Below are 18,114 nucleotides of genomic sequence, written 5' to 3' on the forward strand. Positions count from 1 at the left end.
CCTAGCAGGAGTCAAGGCGGAGAGCCAGCTGAGTGGCACATCCAGAAGTCCCAGCCCTTGGGAGGCAGAGAAGTTGTTAGTGGCCAAACTTATGTAAATAGTGAGTTTCAGAATGCTGTCTCAAAGGGGGCTGGAGCTAGGAAGAGTCTTTAAATTATTCATCTTATTCCTAGCTAAGAAATGGAGACCATGTGTCAAATGCATTGTCTGTGACAAGACAAACTGATCTCAGATAACTGATCTCAGATAACTAAAAGAATTGATCAAGCTCATGAGCTCTTTGCTTTTCTTTATATTACGTGCTTGAGAGTTCTTAGGTTCTTCAGGTGAAGTGAGACATGGCCTATATGAGCAAAGTCCCCTAAAGAAACATTGTTTAAGGCCGTGGGCTCTTTTCTGATTTGTTTCATCCCATAAGCCGATACATACGTTTTGAAAAGAGCCTTGGTGTATCTTTGGATCAACAGTTTTGAGTCATGGAGAAAAATCCCGTAGATGATTGTTTAATTGTTTAATCCTTTTATTCTCCTGTCTGAAACTGAATGTCTAACAAATCAGTGTGATGATGTGAAGCTCTGATTGACATGGGTCTGATTTGAATAGCGTGTTGACAGTATCTAACAATGTCTGTCACATTATTAGTGCAGCTTAGTCAAATACAGTAATAAAGAAAAACACTAAAGTAAGCGAATGAGTATTTTGTAAAATGTGAACATTTTCAGATTTGTTTTACACAATTTCTAACTAAATGCTTTAAAGTTTTGTTTAAAAAAAAAAAACTAGTATGATTTATATCTGCTGTGTTCCTGTAAACAGGATACCTACATATACCCAGTCTCATGTTTTATTTGTGCCCCCACCCCCCCCCCCACATACACCCTTTGGTCAGGGGAGTTGAGATAGGTTAGTCTCAAATTCGTTATGTAGATTATAAGGACCTTGAATTTCTGATTTTCTCACCTCAGCATTCCACGCCCTCACTGCTGGCAGCCACCAACATGCCCAACAGTCCCACTCTTAACATTTCTAAACAGTAAGTTATAAAATGGGGCCTTAAAGCCAGTAAGGACCAGATGCGTGCTGAGTGGATGTCCATTGAGAATGTTAGCACCATTTTAACCATAGCCTCTTTTTCTTTCTAGTTGTAAATAAAGCAAAGATGTTATCAGCCGGGGTCACAGAGACGGTTTTGAAATTCCTTAAATCTGAAATGCCCCCAGTTCAGTTCAAACTCCTGGGAACGCTAAGAATGTTAATCGATGCCCAAGGTAAAAGAAATGGTTTCCAAGTCACATTCTCGGTGCAGTGTTCTTCTGTGTCCTTAGCTTTTTTAAAGGGACTTGATTTTCTAATTGTCAGAATTATGGACTTGTAAAATGGAAAAGGAAAGTTTAGAAGAGATTGAGTTTTAGACTTAATTTTCATGCTAAATGAATAAAAATCGTGTTGTATATTATTGTTAATACCTAAGTCCTGTGTGTGTTGATTTGTTACTGATCCCTAAGCACCCTTTGGGCTTAGACATTTCATACCCTTGTTTACCTTGTCTGGAAAACCATGTTTTAGCACAGTGATAGTCAGAATTTTTACAAATTTACCTTGAATTTTCTATTTGATGACACAATAATAAAAACCACTTCTAGGAGTGACCTGGTTCTTTTTGTTTGTTGTCTTTATGCTTTTTTCAAATTCTTAATCCTTCTCTGTCCTGATTGCCTGGAGTCTTTTGAAAACCATTTGTTACAGTCTGCCAGAGCATTAACAGAGTGTTAGGCTTCACCACAATATGAAGTGTCACATTCATGCATCTGTGTGAAAGCCTGTAATGTTGTCAAGTAAGCAGAGTAGCCCATTAGGCAAGGACCACGTACAATAACTGCTTTTATAAAATTGCTACCCTCTGTCCTAGACCCACCTTTCCTCCCAACGCCTGCGTTCATGTCTCTGATTGCCTGTCAGTGATTTGCTCTGTTTTTGGTTTGCCTTGTTTCCTATAGCAGAAGCTGCTGAGCAACTGGGGAAGAATGCTAAATTGGTGGAGCGTTTGGTTGAGTGGTGTGAAGCCAAAGAGCATGCCGGAGTGATGGGCGAGTCCAACAGACTGCTCTCTGCCCTCATCCGACACAGCAAATCAAAAGTGAGTCTCACAGGATGCCAATACACAACTGTAGATCCGGCTCCTTATGCCTCCGTATTCATGGGTTTTCTATAAGTATGCTAATATCCATTGCCAGCAGGAAATGAGATTGGGGTTGTCATTTAATTCTGTTACAGCATACTTAAAGGTGAGGCTGTGATGGTAGGAGTGGGCAGAAAGTGAAGAAGGACTTTTCCAGTCAGAGATTGTGTACACTTATACCCAGATGTCAAAGGGCAGGGTTTTAATGGAACACAGCACGTGTGGATCTGTTGGAGAGAGTGAACAGGGGGTATTATTGGAATTAAGATGAATTATATGCCAGGTAAAGTGTCTGGGTTTGATTATACAGAAAAGTAGGTCTGCTATGCCCTTCACTCCAATATTCCTGGGGATTAAATCAGATTTGGATATTTTAGAAGGTACTCTACCACTGAGCTGCATCCCCAGCTGTTACGCATTTTTCTTTTTAGACAGTGTTTCATTGACAGAGGGAAGACAATAGAATCGGCAGGGCTCTATCTATACGAGCGATACTGGAGGGGGCAGTTCTTTAAATAGGTCTTAGTTTTGTGCTTGGTATCAGATAGGGCCTTGCCGGTCACATGACAAAGCAAGCAGAGCAGCTCCAGTTCCCTCGGTTGTATGTTCTAGGCCACTCCCCCTAACTGTGTTAGAGCATTTGCTTTAATCCTTCTTTGCCCCAGAAGATTTCCCACCAACAGTTCAGAGTGCGTACAAGGCATCATTCCTTTAACTATGTTATATACAACAGCAAAATGTATGAAACTCTCAGATAAATACCTGTTCCATTTGGTAGCAATGAAAAAACAAAAACAAGCAAAAGTCCACGTGACTAAACCTCAAATTTGTACATGAGAAAATTCATACCAACTTTTAAATCAACCATATTTAGGAGCCAAAACTTTTTAAATGCTATAATACTGAGTTGGAATTTAAATATTAAAATGTTTTATGCATTTCATTTGTCATAGGTACCCCTTTACTTTATCTGACATCTACACACGGCCCCCCCCCCCCCGAAAAAATAAACATTTTTAAATAGCCATCACTATGTAGGTTCTTAGATGAAAAAAATATGTCCTGTATCTTTGGAAATGTATATGCCCGTGTGCATGTCCATATAACAGAAAAGAACGGGGAACTCTGTAGGAGCTGGTCACATAATTTCAGGTTTAGGTTTACAATTCAATACACATGGCTGGTTTGGTTTTTGGTTTTTGGTTTTTTTACCTCATGTGTTGTCTTAGTTGAAGGTTTCTATTGCCAGGATAAAACACCGTGACCAAAAGAGCAAGTTGGTGACAGAAGGGGTTTATTTGGATTATACCTCCATAGTCCATCATTGGAGGGTCAGAACAGGAATCTGGAGGCAGGTGCTGATGCAGAGGCCATGGAGGGATGCTGCTTACAGAATGCTGGGGCCTTCCCCATAGATCACTAACTGAGAAGATGCCCTACACCTGGATCTCATGGAGGCATTTTCCCAACTGAGGCCCCTCCTCTCTGATGTCTTGTTTCGAGTTAACACAAAGTCAGCCAGTGCATGTGTCTTTTTCCTACCTTTGAGAATAAGCTGCTATACAGTAATAGAAACACTCGTTTCCACGTGTCTACAATCAGCATTTAAGGTGTAGTCATTACATGAGGTCCAGACTAGGGTGGTTCATTTAAATTATTTTTTAATACAGCGAACATTGAAGTGTAGTCAATGTTTACTTTTGAACATCAGATTTTAAAATATCCTATTAAATAATTATTCCAAGAGATGACACCCCCAAGAACAAGGTTGTTTAGACTGGGTGTGGTGGTGCACAGCAGGCAGAAATAAGGTCATCTCTAAATTTTATGTCAGCTGGAATTTCATAGGCCAGCTCAGCCAGGGCTACATAGTCAGACCCTGTTTGGAAAAAGAACAGACGGACAGACACACGGTTTTATGTAGGATTAATTACAGAAATAGTGTGGCCCCTTTTATTGTTTTTATGGTTAACAGCATACACCCTACATCCAATAGAGGGCTAATATCCAATGTATACAAAGAACTCAAGAAGTTAGTCTCCAGAGAGTCAAATAACCCTATTAAAAATGGGGTACAGAACTAAACAAGGAATTCTCAACTGAGGAAACTCGAATGACTCTAAAGCACTTAAAGAAATGTTCAGCATCTTTAGTTATCAGGGAAATGCAAATCAAAACAAAACTGATATTCCATCTTATACCTGTCAGAATGGCTAAGATGAAAACATTCAAACATTTCTAATAAACCCTCTATGACCCTCTAATAACTGATTGATTTGTCCAAGAGTTTGTTTTTTTAAGTTGCATCTCCAAACTATATAATGACCATACTTTGGGAAAAGCTTTAAAAACATTTTTTTGAAATAATTAAACAATGAATGCAGAGTTTTCTCAGTTGTTATCTCCTTGGTTTTTTGGTTTGTTGGTTTGTTTTTTGTACAACTGTTGGGTTTTTGTTGTTGTTGTTGTTGGGTTTTTTTTGTTTTGTTTTTGTCAAGTGGCAACATTATTATTGTTCTGGGAGTGAGGAATTACAAAGTTCTATTAAGAACTGTTTACTGGTCTAGTTGGAGGTATGAACCCGAAAGAGTGGGGGCCTTAAGATGAGGTGGACTGTAATCCCAGCACTCTGGGAGGCAGAGGCAGGCGGATTTCTGAGTTCGAGGCCAGCCTGGTCTATAGAGTGAGCTCCAGGACAGCCAGGGCTATACAGAGAAACCCTGTCTCGAAAAAACCAAAATCCAAAAAAAAGAAAAAGATAAATAAATAAATAAATAAATAAATAAATGGTGGACTAAAATGTCATGCAATAGCCAACTTTATTCAGAACACCAGACTATTTTATACTCTGAGGGTTAAGAAGAGTCACCCAAATAAAGTTTACCATCACAGGAATAAGCCACAAGAGGCAGAAACATGTTTTTCTGTAGAGGCATATGAATTATACCAGCTGAAGTAAGCTCACTCCTGTCTGCTCCGCCGGGAGGAGCACAGAAACACATTCCCAGAGCAATTCTGTAGTTAGAAAAAACTAAGTTACAAGACCAGCTTGGTTCCTTAGAGTTTTCTCACAAGCACTCAGAAGTTTCACATAACTCCATTTTTGAACTGTGTTCAACAAAGAACAACTAGTTTCCCTAAGCCTCACACTTGTACAAATCCTTCTCAATTTGAGGTGGTTACTAATGCTTTTGGTCATTAACCAATCAAAATAAAGCAAAAATGTAGCCATCTTTAATTCTTATATTGGTTAGAAATGGATCTAAAGTCAAAAAGGGTACATTAAAGATCCCAGCCAGCCAGGCATGGTGGCACTGCTCTGTGCTCCATGAACTTAGGAGGTCGAGGCAGAAGGATCACAATTCAAGATCAGCCTGGGCTACTTGAATTAAACAAAACTACACCAAATTATTAGATATACAAAAAAAAAAAAAAAAAAAGATGGAAAGGCCTCAGACAATGCCCTACAGTTCTGAATACCAGGTTTTGGGCTAGTCACATAGTGACAGCTACTACCCTATAAACCTGGGACTTGGGACTTGTTAAGTGTTTAATAATACATTATGAATAAGAGAGTGCTGGTTTGAATCCATGCACTACCAATTAATAGCTGTGTGAGCTTGCATGTTCCAAACCTGTAAATTATTAATTGTTCAGAGTTATGAAAGCTACAATGTGATAATTTTATACACACACATTGGATAATATGTCAGGGCAGTTAACATTCCCTTTAAACATTTTTAAATATTTTATTAACATAATCATATATATTTATGGCTTAGCAGATAGAATTTTAGTGTGTATTTAGTAGGTACTAGTTAGTTGGCATAATTTATATATCTTTTTTTTTAATCATTTGTGTCTAAAACTTCTGGACTCCTCACTAGTAGTTATTCATTAAATATATACAGTAATTGTAAACTCCAGACGTGTGCCCTCACTACCACCACTGCACCGTAGAATAAAGGAACTATTATTTCTACCTACGTTGGGTCACCCTAGTGACTCGACTTCTCCCGTAAGCTTTCTGTGGGTCTCCCCTCTGTTGTTGCCTGTAGTTGTCACTGTTATACACTCTGGCATGAAGATCTCCTGTGTGTCTGAGGTATTTTACTTAATGAAACCTCAGTTCATCCTTTTTGGTATAAATGGCCACATTCTTAACAACTGATTCCATTGTGTGTATGCCTCTGAATGGGTACCCAAATTATTTGCTATTTCCATCCTAAGTTCTTGAGAAATCTCTAGTGTCTCCTGGGTAGCTGTACTTATTTCTAGTTCCACCAATGGTGTATGAGGATATAAATGAGAATCCACTTTCCTTTTCTCCATATCCTTTGATAATCATTAGTGAGATGGTGTCTGTGGTATTGACATTAATTTCCTTCTCTCTGTAAATTTATTGGCTATTTGATCTTGAGGATTATCAATTCATATCATTTGCCATTTTTAACTGGGTGATTTGGAATGAGCATTTTAAGATACTTATATATTCTGAATATTAATCTTGTCTTACTGTGGAGAATCATTGCCCACTCTGTCACTGATCTGCTTTGCTGGGCAAAAACATTTCTCTGGTTTTACTTCCATTTCTCCGGTTTTGCTTTGGTTCCCTATACTTTGGAGTCTTACAAAGACAAAAACCACCTGTTCCATATCCCAGTGCTCTGGGATTTGTTCTGTATTTTCTTCTAGGGTTTTCATAGTTTGGGTGCTATATTTAGGTTTTTGCCCCCTGCCTTCCTGTTTAAATTAATTTTCATGTGGAAAAAAAAATCGCACATATTGCCTGTAAGTAGTTTTCCCCATGCCATTTGCTGAAGAGTCCCTTTCTCCACTGCTCACTTTTGATGCCTTTGTCGATGATTAGTTGTCTCTGAATGCAGAGATTTATTTCTGGGTATTATGTTGTATCTGTCAGTCCGTGTCTACTTTATGCCATTGTCATGAAATTTGAGTTTTTATACCTTGTGAGTACTGCATTGGGACGGTCAGGGTAACTCGATACACTTCAGCTGTGTTTAAAGATTGCTCTCTCGGGTCTTTCTTGCCTCCGAATGGATTTTATGATTTGTTTGATGGATTGTGTAGCTGTGTGAGGAGATCACAGGCTTCATGCGACCAAAGGCTACACATTCTGAACAAGTTTCCTCCTCACCATGGTTCCCAGGTTGCAGGTGTGCACAGGTTGAGCATGTGTCTAATTCCAGGAGGTTTCTGGGTGTGGCTCACAGCTGTGAGTTGGCATTGGCCTTCATCTCCTTGCAGATCAGAGGGTTAAAGAGCCAGCTCAAGAGGAGAGTAGATCTCCACTTACAAATCCTTTCCTTTTCTGATGGTTTCAACCCCATGTCCATATTCATTGCCTAAAACTCATACTTGATACCCACATTCAACTCAGTTGTCAGTAGTTGCTGTTTGGACAAAAGAGTATTCTTCCCTTTCTCCCAGAGCCCTTGAGAATTTCATCTGCTTGAGCGCTCAACCAAGGCCACAGAACAACTGTGGATCCCCAAACAGTTTAGTAAGGGTCTAGCACTTTCTCCCTACCGCCCCCTCATGATTTTTGACATGACTCTGTGAATGGCGGTGCCTGTTTCCTGAGGGTGGGCATGCTGCCTGTTGACCATAGGCATGAAACAAACAAGCAAACGCACACTGAAGCAGCTGGTCAGTGGGAGAGGGTGTAGCTCTTTCAGACTGTGGTCTTCACAGAGTTGGGTAAGTAGGACGTGTGGGGCAGGCTGCCGGTCAGCAGTGTGAATACGTCATCCGCTGTTTCTGCCTCACCTCGCCATAGTGTCTGTCAGTGGGCATTTGCGCTGCTGCTGCAGTGGTGCTTGTGGGTTGTGGGTGTGGATGAAGCAGCAACCTTTCCTAGTCCGTCTCATTCCATTTTTTTCCATTGCCAATAAGAGATCTTATGGCACATCCGGTGTGGTGTGTTGGTGAGCAGCGTGTCAAAGGACAGCTCGCCCGGCAGCCCCAGGCTACTTGCTAGCCAGTCTGCCTCTTGGGGAACCTTCTGTGAGCCGTGCCCTTGAATTTGCGGTATTCGGTAATTGAGTAAAGCTCTGAAATTGGGATCCTCAGTCACGGAATGATAAGTGGGGCCCACCACCCATCAAGAGATCTCTGCCCAACAAGATCCCAGGAGGGAGCCAGGAACTTTAGTAAGGATTTCAGAGGGTCTCAGGTCTGGTCTAGCATTAATATTCCACTTTCAAATTTGTCTTGTCTAGTCGAACGTGAAATTTTACATTGTGGGCATATTGAGCTGTTCCTGTGGTAGTGTCCACGGATGCTATACCTAACGGACATTTCCATGCCTGGCAGGCCTATGATCAACCCAGCACAGGGCAGAGCACATGCGTGTCTGCACTGACTGAGCTGTCTTACTTTGGACTATTATATGGAATATTACATCTCTTTCAGAACCATTCTGAATTCTGTCTTAAGATTTAGCGCTCCAGAAGTCTCCACCGACTCACAGGTCTCACATGGTCAGTCATCTCAGCCATGTGCAGTGGTTTCCTGTGCACATACCATGAGGCGGGTTCCTGCTTCCCACCTGCAGGGAGTGAAAACAGACGAGCGGAAGCTGCTTCTGCTAAGTCGCCCACCTACCCAGTAGGCAGACTACTTCACACTTGAAAAGTGTCATGTTCCCTGGCTATTAGGTCTTTTAAAAGCCCGTTCAGACAAATGTGCTTACTCACCAGCTCAGTCATCCAACATTTATTCAAGGTTCTGAGCAGGCACTGATACAATGCTAAAAAATGGAAAATTTTATTACATGATTCATAAATTGGTGATCTAAAATCCAAGCCTATCCCAGAACATTAGATTGTACACATTGTTACACAGTTTCAAAGTCTTGAGCTGGGCTCATTTCAGTAATTGGGGAAACCAACTGTAAATGCTAGAGGTGAGACTGTTAATGTAGATTATTTGTCTTGGTTTCTGTGTTCCAAAACTTGATTTTCTATTTAAAACACGACCAAAAAATTTCATTGAAAAATAAAACTGTAAAACATCGTTTCAAACCTAGTAAAATATGTCTAAAATTTCTAGGGACTTTGCAGCTATCCAGGGTTTAGATAAGACTCCTTACTTAGTTTGTTCATTGCAATTGAAATAGTTTAAGAGAAGCTAACTGAATAGCTAGATTTATTTTGTGAAGAATATCATTTAAGTTATACTCCTTGGACAGTCTTGGTTTCTGAAATGCTGGTAGTAGCCTTTATTTCTGGAAAACCATCTTGAAGTTGAAACATAACTATAAAGGCATTTGTGAAGCCTCCTTGGACCATGTAAAGCAACTGACTATGTGCTGTGAATGCAGCAAGTCTACATTGGCTTTGTCCATACGTGGCTTGGAGCAAGGGTCTGGGTGCTAGACTTCTGGGATTTGAACCTTTGCTTTACCTTAGTCCCAGTCTGACTTGGACAAATATCACTTTTCATTTATCAAATGGCGAATGTCTCCTGCTCTGGGAAGCCTCTGCAGGATAAAAATGAGCTGTGTCTCTAAGCTCTTATCATATTCTGTCAGAAAAATCAGCCATATGGAGAAGCTGTTGAATAAAACTTTCATTGAAGTAGTTGCAGATATGATAGACATTTGAAAAAGAAAATACTCAGATACCTGTTCTGATGAGAGGTGGCATGCTTGAACTAAGTGTTTGGACTCAAAGGCTATTTCTCATTACAAGCTTGCTTCCTTCCTTCCTTCCTTCCTTCCTTCCTTCCTTCCTTCCTTCCTTCCTTCATTCATTCATTTCCTGCTATTCGGCCACAGTGTACTATTGATTTAAAAAGAGAAAGAAAGAAAAATAATCACAGACCTTCCTTAGGGGACTACATGCATCTGTTAATGTTTCCTGGTCTTTAGTTGGTAAGTTCCTATGAAGCTTCCATGAAACTCTTGAATGTTTTTATAAATTATATTCAAGATTCTAATAAACTCTTACCTTGATAACAGATGGTAATACTTAGGAAGTTAGAAAAGGTTTTTAAAGCATCATTTCTCTGGAACATGTGAGGTGGTTTAGTGGGTAGTGGGGCTAAAAGGAAGGTCTGATTTCTCAGAGTTTGATCTCAGGATCCCACAAGGTGTTAGGAGAGAATTCCCAGGACTGTTCTCGGACTTGTGTGAGCACACTTGCACTCACATGCACGAACACGATTAACAAAGGGGGGAAGACTCAATGGCCGCCAGAGCACAGCTGCCTAAGAAATGTAATTCTTGGGCTGGAGAAATGGCTCAGCGCTTAGGAGCACCGACTGCTCTGAAGGTCCTGAGTTCAAATCCCAGCAACCACATGGTGGCTCACAACCATCAGTAACAAGATCTGATCTGACTCCCTCTTCTGGAGTGTCTGAGGACAGCTACAGTGTACTTACATATAATAAATAAATAAATCTTAAAAAAAAAAAAAAGAAATGTAATTCTTAGGTGCCACTGTGATCACTAGGCTGAAGGAATGCTATTTCTATAAATGGTTAATTTAAAATTTTATGCGAAATAGAAACATAAAGGAAACCATTTTTAAATAGTTTAGAAAATTATAAAAGTAGCCATAATTGCCGGGCAGTGGTGGCGCACGCCTGTAATCCCAGCACTCTGGAAGGCAGAGGTAGGCGGATTTCTGAGTTCAAGGCCAGCCTGGTCTACAGTGAGTTCCAGGACAGCCAGGACTTTAAAGAGAAACCCTGTCTCGAAAAAACCAAATCCAAAAAACCAAAAAAAAAAAAAAAAAATGTAGTCATAATGACAGATTTGTTCATAATTGAAGTTAACAGGAAATAACTTAACTATTCTGAAATTTAGATTTTCGATGAGTCACTATGAACTTTTTAATGTAAGAGTTACAAGCTAACAAAATTCATATGAAAACACACTAGTTCCTAGGAAGAACTGTAACTGCATCTGACTTTTTACCACATATCTTATATGTCCTTTTATATAATAACTTTGTAGTTACTATAAAACATATGAAAGATAAATTAAGTTGCAGAACAAGTCACTTAAGAGAACACAGGCTCAGGAATTTGCTTTGTCAAAGTCAGTGTTGATATTAGGACTTAGCTACACATCTCCCACCACCTTTCCTTAGAGTTATAGTAAGAAATTGTGGCAAAAGTTCTTTCTATTTAGGTTTTGTTGTTGATGATGAATGTGTGTGAGTGTAAGAAAAATAAATGTATATGCACTATTTTTTTTTTGCAATTAAAATCTCTATTCCCTTCCCTCCAAACATTCCTATATACACCTCTCTCTCAAATTCATGGCCTCATATCTCACTAATTGTGTGTGTGTATGTGTTTGTGCGAGTGTGAATATGTGTGTGTGTATGCACTCGCACATGCGCGTACATGCATACATACATACGTAACATGCTTTTGGGACTGATTGTATGGTATTGGACAGCCAGTTGGTATATTTTCCAGGAAGGCTTTTCTCCTGCTCTCAATTTTTTGACATGTAATTTTCTCAAATTTGTCAAATCAAACAAAAGAGTAAAAGGTAATTTAAAAATTGCTTTTAATTATTAAAAACAAAAATGTTTGCCCAGAGCTTCTAGAGACCTGCCATATAGGTCTGCCATATAGGTGGGGAGGTGGGAGATGAAATGGGACTTTTAGCTCTTTAGTTTTGGGAGCTTTGTAGCTTGCTTGATAGGAAATTAAATGGTCTTTCTCACCTAGGCGGCTTAAGTTGTCATGGTTGGAAGAATTTACCTAAAGCTAAAAGCTTTTCTTTAATGTGTGGCTAAAATGCAATGATTCCTACAGGACACTGTCACATAAGCAGTCAACAATGAGCTAACTGATTGGAATGCCATCTCTTCATGTGTAATTACGGCTTGTAATGCTGTGATATTTATTTGTTGTAGGATGTAATTAAAACCATTGTACAGAGTGGTGGCATCAAGCATCTGGTTACCATGGCAACTAGTGAACATGTAATAATGCAGAACGAAGCTCTTGTTGCTTTGGCTCTAATAGCAGCGTTGGAATTGGGTAAGTACCTTGCTGACAAACTTATTGTTTCCTATTTTTATCTTGGACTAAAGGAAGCAGGGGAGTGGAATTGAAATCAAGTAGCACCTTGGCTGTGGACGTATCTTGCTGCTGTGTACTTAGTCTGAATCTGTGGGAAATCGTGTGTACGTTGCAGTCACAGGAGTTTCCAGTGGCTATGCCCTGTGTGACATTTTTAAATCAGCACTTTGAGGCTTAACTTTTAAGTGGTATTTTACTTAGAAGATACATAACACATTTTCAGCAGGGTTTATAGATGATCGAGATGATAACCTGGAATATCTATCACACCAGGAACCTGGAGCTGGGCTGTAGCTCAGTTGCAGAGTACTTGCCTGGCATGCAGAAGGCCCTGAGGTCCATCCCCATGTGCCTGTTAATAACCTCTATAGATGTTTTACATCGTTTTGTAGCACTGCCTCTGTCTACTCTCACCTACGTCTTCTGTACGCGTGTGTTCAAAAGTTCCCATGAAGCAGAATGAAATAAAACTGTTCTCACATGCTTGCTGGTGGCGGTGAAGTATACAGTATCCATGTGGGCAAAACTCCAGGAGAAGCCAAGACACAAATAGCTTATCTACGACACCTATTGGTTCATTAACAGACCCTGATGTATCAGCCCGGGATGGTGTATTAGAGCCACATAACCTCCGGGTAAGACTGAGAACTGCTTTACAGCACCCTCTGCCCCTCGGGACCTTTAAGTACAGAATCATGTTCTCTGCAAATAGGGATGATTTGACTTCTCCTTTCCTGTCAGTGTCCCTTTCTACATCCTTCTCTTACTGCACCAGCTAGAACTTCAAACACTATTAAACAAGAGTGGGCGGAGTTCTGGATTCTAACAGGACAGGCTCCCTGCTCTATTTCACAGTTAGTATAGCACCGTAGCTGTGCCTACAGCATGTAGCCTGTAATATGTTAGGTGTGTTCTGTCTGTTCCTAGTTTCTTGAGTACTTCTATCATGAAGGCATGAAGGGATGTTGAACGTTCTAATAAACCTTTTCTTTGTCTATCATGATGTCCTTAAGACCTTTGCTGTTGTGTATTTAATGGTTTTCGTATGTTTACCAAGCCTTGAAACCCTGGAATGAAACCAAATTATTCATGGTTCATAATCACCTTAATGTGTTTATGGACATTGTTGTTTCAGTCTTTTTCATTAGCTTCTTTCCTAATATTTCTTTTCCTCCATATGTTGGGGTCTTGCCTGTCTGTCTTTCTGTCTGTTCATATCTATAGCCTTTTCTTTTTAATGCACCTTCACTGTATCCCAGATGTCATGATAGAGATAACACTGTTAAGATTCTAGGAATTTTATTTTTTGTTTCAACAACTACTGTTCATTTAATAGTCTAATTTTTTGCATATAAATATCTGTATAGTTTCTCTTGCTGTTGAGGTCTAATTTTGCTTACTGTGGCCTGCTAAGGTAGAAGGAATTATTTAAGGCCTTTTTGTTTGGTTGGTTTTTTGTTGTTGCTTTTGGGCATCTGTTAAGGCTTGTTTCAGGATCTATAACATGATCAGTTTTAGAAAAGATTCTATATGGCACTAAGAAAAATGTATGCATATTTCTTATTGATTAGATATCCAGGTAGTCTGTGCTGCATAATTTAGCTTTGAGGCATCATTGCTAGTTTGTTTGGAAGCTCTCTCTTAATACGAGAGTGAAGTATTAGAAGGCCCATGGGATCCTTCCTTGTGTGTGTTGAAATTCCAAGCACCAACTTGGTTCCTAGACTCTGTCTTCTTGATGGACAATAGCCCACATCCCTTCCTAACCAGTCCAGAGCTAGAATCTACTTACTAGACTACAAGAACAGATTTTTTTCTCTGCCAGTTAAAGACAGATTTTATTAAGAGTGAAAGCAAGAGAAAAAGCATCCCCCCACCCCCAAAGAAGGGAACAGAACTTGAGTCCACCTTTCTCCCAGGGGAGGTGGAGGTTCCATTTGGATGAGTCTTTGTTAGAGAGGGGTAAATTTTTCCAATGCTTCTTCTCTGTTGGTTTACTCAAAGACAGAGAGCTGACTGGTGTGCAGCCTGTGTCCAACTGCACATGCCTGGAGCAAGCAAGCCTGCGCAGTCTAGATATCGTCAGGGAAGAGGAAGAGGAAGTAGGTGCCATCCCCACCATTGTAGGACATGCCATACGGAAACTGTCTACCCAGGGCTCCCTTTTCCCTAACTGTTGTACCTTCCAAAAGACTCACCCTGACCTCTGTCCCTTGTACCAGCTTGCTTACTGCTGTCTGCCTGGTGGACTTACGCATCCTCTGACCCTCCGTTTTTGTACATCTTTACTGTGTTTCTTGGAGCCGACAGGTCACTTAGTCTGAGACTTATAACTGGTGGATTGAGGTCTTTTGCATTTAAAGGTATCATTAAGGATATGCTGTCTCCCATGACAGTTAGGTGATGGTGTGATTGGTTGGATTGTCCTGTCTATTGGCAATTTGTAGCATTGAGTGCAATTGGTTCCCTCTTGGCTCTCTGTTCCTCTCATGAGATGTGTGTGCTCCTGTGAGCTCATGGACGATGCTGACTGCTTCTTCTATACACACTCCTTTAAAAATCTTCAATAGTGGTGGCTTGGTTGTCATGAATCGCCTAAATTTGAGTTTGTCTTGAATTATCATTTCTCATGAGTTTTAAGAAATTAGTCACTTACTCTCAGGGCTTGAGCTGTACTATTCCATGCTTTCCTGTGTCCAGAGGTTTTCCTCTGACCTCGAGTTGTTGCTTTGGGAATAAAAATTGCCTGTCTCAGCTTCTCCTGCCTTTGGGTTCCTAGGTTTTATTTCTTGCATATATCCCAGATTTCTTGGGAGTTTTTTGGGCACGTTTCTTTTTTTCTTTATATATGTCTGAATTTATTATTGTCTTGTTTTGTTTTTTTGTTTGTTTGCTTGTTTTGCTTTGCCTTGTCTTTTCTCGTGTTGATTTTCTGGTGAGATCAAGGTTAAAACACAAATAGAATAGTAAATAATAACTAAGGCACAAGTCTTTAATCCCAGCACTTGGAAAGCAGGCAGATCTCTGAGTTCAAAGCCAGCCTGGTCTACAGCTTAGGCTTGATCAGTGAAAAACCGCTATATAATATAGCACAGTCAAGATGTCAAAAATACAAAGAAACAATATTAAAAGTTATAAAGGAAAATATACCAAAATATAGTATCTTCCGTTAACATTCTTACGAAACAGGAAAGCATGGAACAATAGAGTTCAGTAAAGAATCCTTGTCTCAATAAAACAACAACAGAATAGAAAAACCAGTTATGATCCACCCAGCAGCCAGCACAGGTGAGACCAGCCCTGAAGATTGGAGGATCCTGTCCGGAGGCCTCTGGCAGAAGCCTTCTGGTTTCCGCCTCCGGATTGGGAACATCCCCTGCCACAGCACACCATCTCCAAATGGCTCAGGAAGCCAGCTATACAACCAGCTGCACAGAGGAGACAGCCAGCACAGCCAGCATCCAAAGTTGATCGGGGCCACAGAGCTACATACCCAAATACAACTACAAGAGAAAGGGTCTCGGCTGCCATCTTTGTTCCTGTGACTGTATAACAGATTGGTAGGCAGGGATCACCAGAGTAGAGGATCACTCCACCAGGACTCCACCTGCACCCAGGAGCTCGGCAGCACCACAGCAATTTGTGCCAGGGGAAAGCTGGTCACCCAGGGTTGCTGAGATAGGCCTACAGGCACACAGGAGGGGCAAGCACCAGCCAGTGACAGGAGGACCAACTAACACCGGAGATAACCAGATGGCAAAAGGCAAATGTAGGAACGTTGCTAACAGAAATCAAGGCAATATGGCACCATCCGAACCCAATTCTCCCACAACAGCAAGTCCTGGATACCCCAACACACCAGGAAAGCAAGATTTGGATTGAAAATCACAGGTCATGATGCTGATGGAGAGCTTCAAGAAGGACATAAATAACTCCCTTAAAGAAATACAGGAGAACACAAGTAAACAGGGAGAAGCCCTTGAAGAACTAAAGGAAAACACAAAAGAGGTGAAGGAATTAAACAGAGCCATCCAGGATCTACAGAAGGAGGTAGAAACAATAATGAAATCACAAAGGGAAACAACTCAAGACATAGAAAACCTAGGAAAGACATCAGGAGTCATGGATCCAAGCATCAACAACAGAATACAAGAGATAGAAGAGAGAATCTCAGATGCAGAAGATACTATAGAAAGCATTGATACAATAGTAAAAGAAAATGAAAAATACAAAAAACTCCTGACGGAAAACATCCAGGAAATCCAGGACAAAATGAGAAGACCAAACCTAAGGATTATAGGTATAGAAGAGAGTGAAGATTTCCAACTTAAAGGGCCAGTAAACGTCTTCAACAAAATTATAGAAGAAAACTTCCCTAACCTAAAGAAAGAGATGCCCATCAACATACAAGAAGCCTACAGAACTCCAAATAGATTTGACCAGAAAAGTAATTCCTCCCATCACATAATAATTAAGACACTAAATGTACTAAACAAAGAAAGAATATTAAAAGCAGTAAAGGAAAAAGGTCAAGTAACATACAAAGGTAGACCTATCAGAATTACACCTGACTTCTCACCAGAGACTGTGAAAGCCAGAAGAGCCTGGGCTGATGTCATGCAGACCCTAAGGGATCACAAATGCCAACCCACACTGCTATATCCAGCAAATCTCTCAATTACCATAGATGGAGAAACCAAAGTATTTCATGACAAAAACAAATTTACACAGTATCTTTCCACAAATCCAGTCCTTCAAAGGATAATGAATGGAAAACACCAACAAAAGAGGGGAAACTACATACTAGAAAAAGCAAGAAATTATTCTTTCAACAAACCCAAAAGAAGATAACCACACCAACATAAAAATTACATCAAAAATAGCAGGAAGCAACAGTCACTATTCCTTAATATCTCTTAATATCAATGGACTCAATTCCCCAATAAAAAGACATAGACTAACAGACTAGATTCGTAAACAAGACCCAACATTTTGCTGCATATAAGAAACGCATCTTAGTGTCAAAGACAAACACTACCTCAGAGTAAAAGGCTGGAAAACAGTTTTCCAAGCAAATGGTCCCAGGAAACAAGCTGGAGTAGCCATTCTAATATCCACTAAAATAGACTTTCAACAAAAAGTCATCAAAAAAGATGCAGAAGGATACTTTATACTCATCAAAGGAAAAATCTACCAGGAAGAACTCTCAATTTTGAACATCTATGCCCCAAATACAAGGGCACCCTCATTTGTAGAGGAAACTTGACTAAAGCTTAAAGCACACATCACACCCCACACAATAATTGTGGGTGAGTTCAACACCAACTCTCCTCAATGGACAGATCAGGGAAACACAAACTAAACAGAGACACAGTGAAACTAACAAAAAATTTGGACCAAATTGATTTAATAGATACCTATAGAACATTTCATCCTAAATCAAAAGAATATATCTTCTTCTCAGCACCTCATGGTACCTTCTCCAAAATTGACCAAAAATTCTCCAAAACTGGCAACAAAACAGACCTCAACAGATATAAGATGATTGAACTAATTCCATGCCTCCTATCAGATCACTATGGAGTAAGGGTGTTCTTCGGTAGCAACAAAAACAACAGAAAACCCACATACACATGGAAGCTGAACAATGCTCTACTCAATGATACCTTGGTCAAGGAAGAAATAAGGAAAGAAATCAAAACCTTTTTAGAATTTAATGAAAATGGAGGCACAACATACCCAAATTTATGGGACACAATGAAAGCAGGAAAAAGGAAAACTCATAGCTCTGAGTGCCTACAAAAAGAAGCTGGAGAGAGCATACACTAGCAGCTTAACAGCACACCTGAAAGCTTTAGAACAGAAAG

At 40.1% G+C, this 18,114-nt stretch overlaps 1 protein-coding gene across 5 annotated transcripts in view; it reads left to right on the forward strand.

Moving 5' to 3' along the window:
- Rap1gds1 (Rap1 GTPase-GDP dissociation stimulator 1) overlaps positions 1-18,114 on the forward strand; it is a 151,959-nt gene that overhangs the window by 124,904 nt on the left and 8,941 nt on the right. For 3 of the 5 annotated variants that reach the window (XM_052179136.1, XM_052179138.1, XM_052179140.1), the window contains 3 exons: positions 1,143-1,268; positions 1,998-2,137; positions 12,079-12,205. In XM_052179136.1, the coding sequence (XP_052035096.1) occupies positions 1,143-1,268; positions 1,998-2,137; positions 12,079-12,205 (393 nt within the window). The remainder of the gene's footprint in view (positions 1-1,142; positions 1,269-1,997; positions 2,138-12,078; positions 12,206-18,114) is intronic. The other 2 variants (XM_052179137.1, XM_052179139.1) reach the window with 1 other exon arrangement.

The sequence above is a fragment of the Apodemus sylvaticus genome, chromosome 4, assembly GCF_947179515.1.
Source record: "Apodemus sylvaticus chromosome 4, mApoSyl1.1, whole genome shotgun sequence".
Lineage (NCBI taxonomy): Eukaryota > Metazoa > Chordata > Mammalia > Rodentia > Muridae > Apodemus > Apodemus sylvaticus.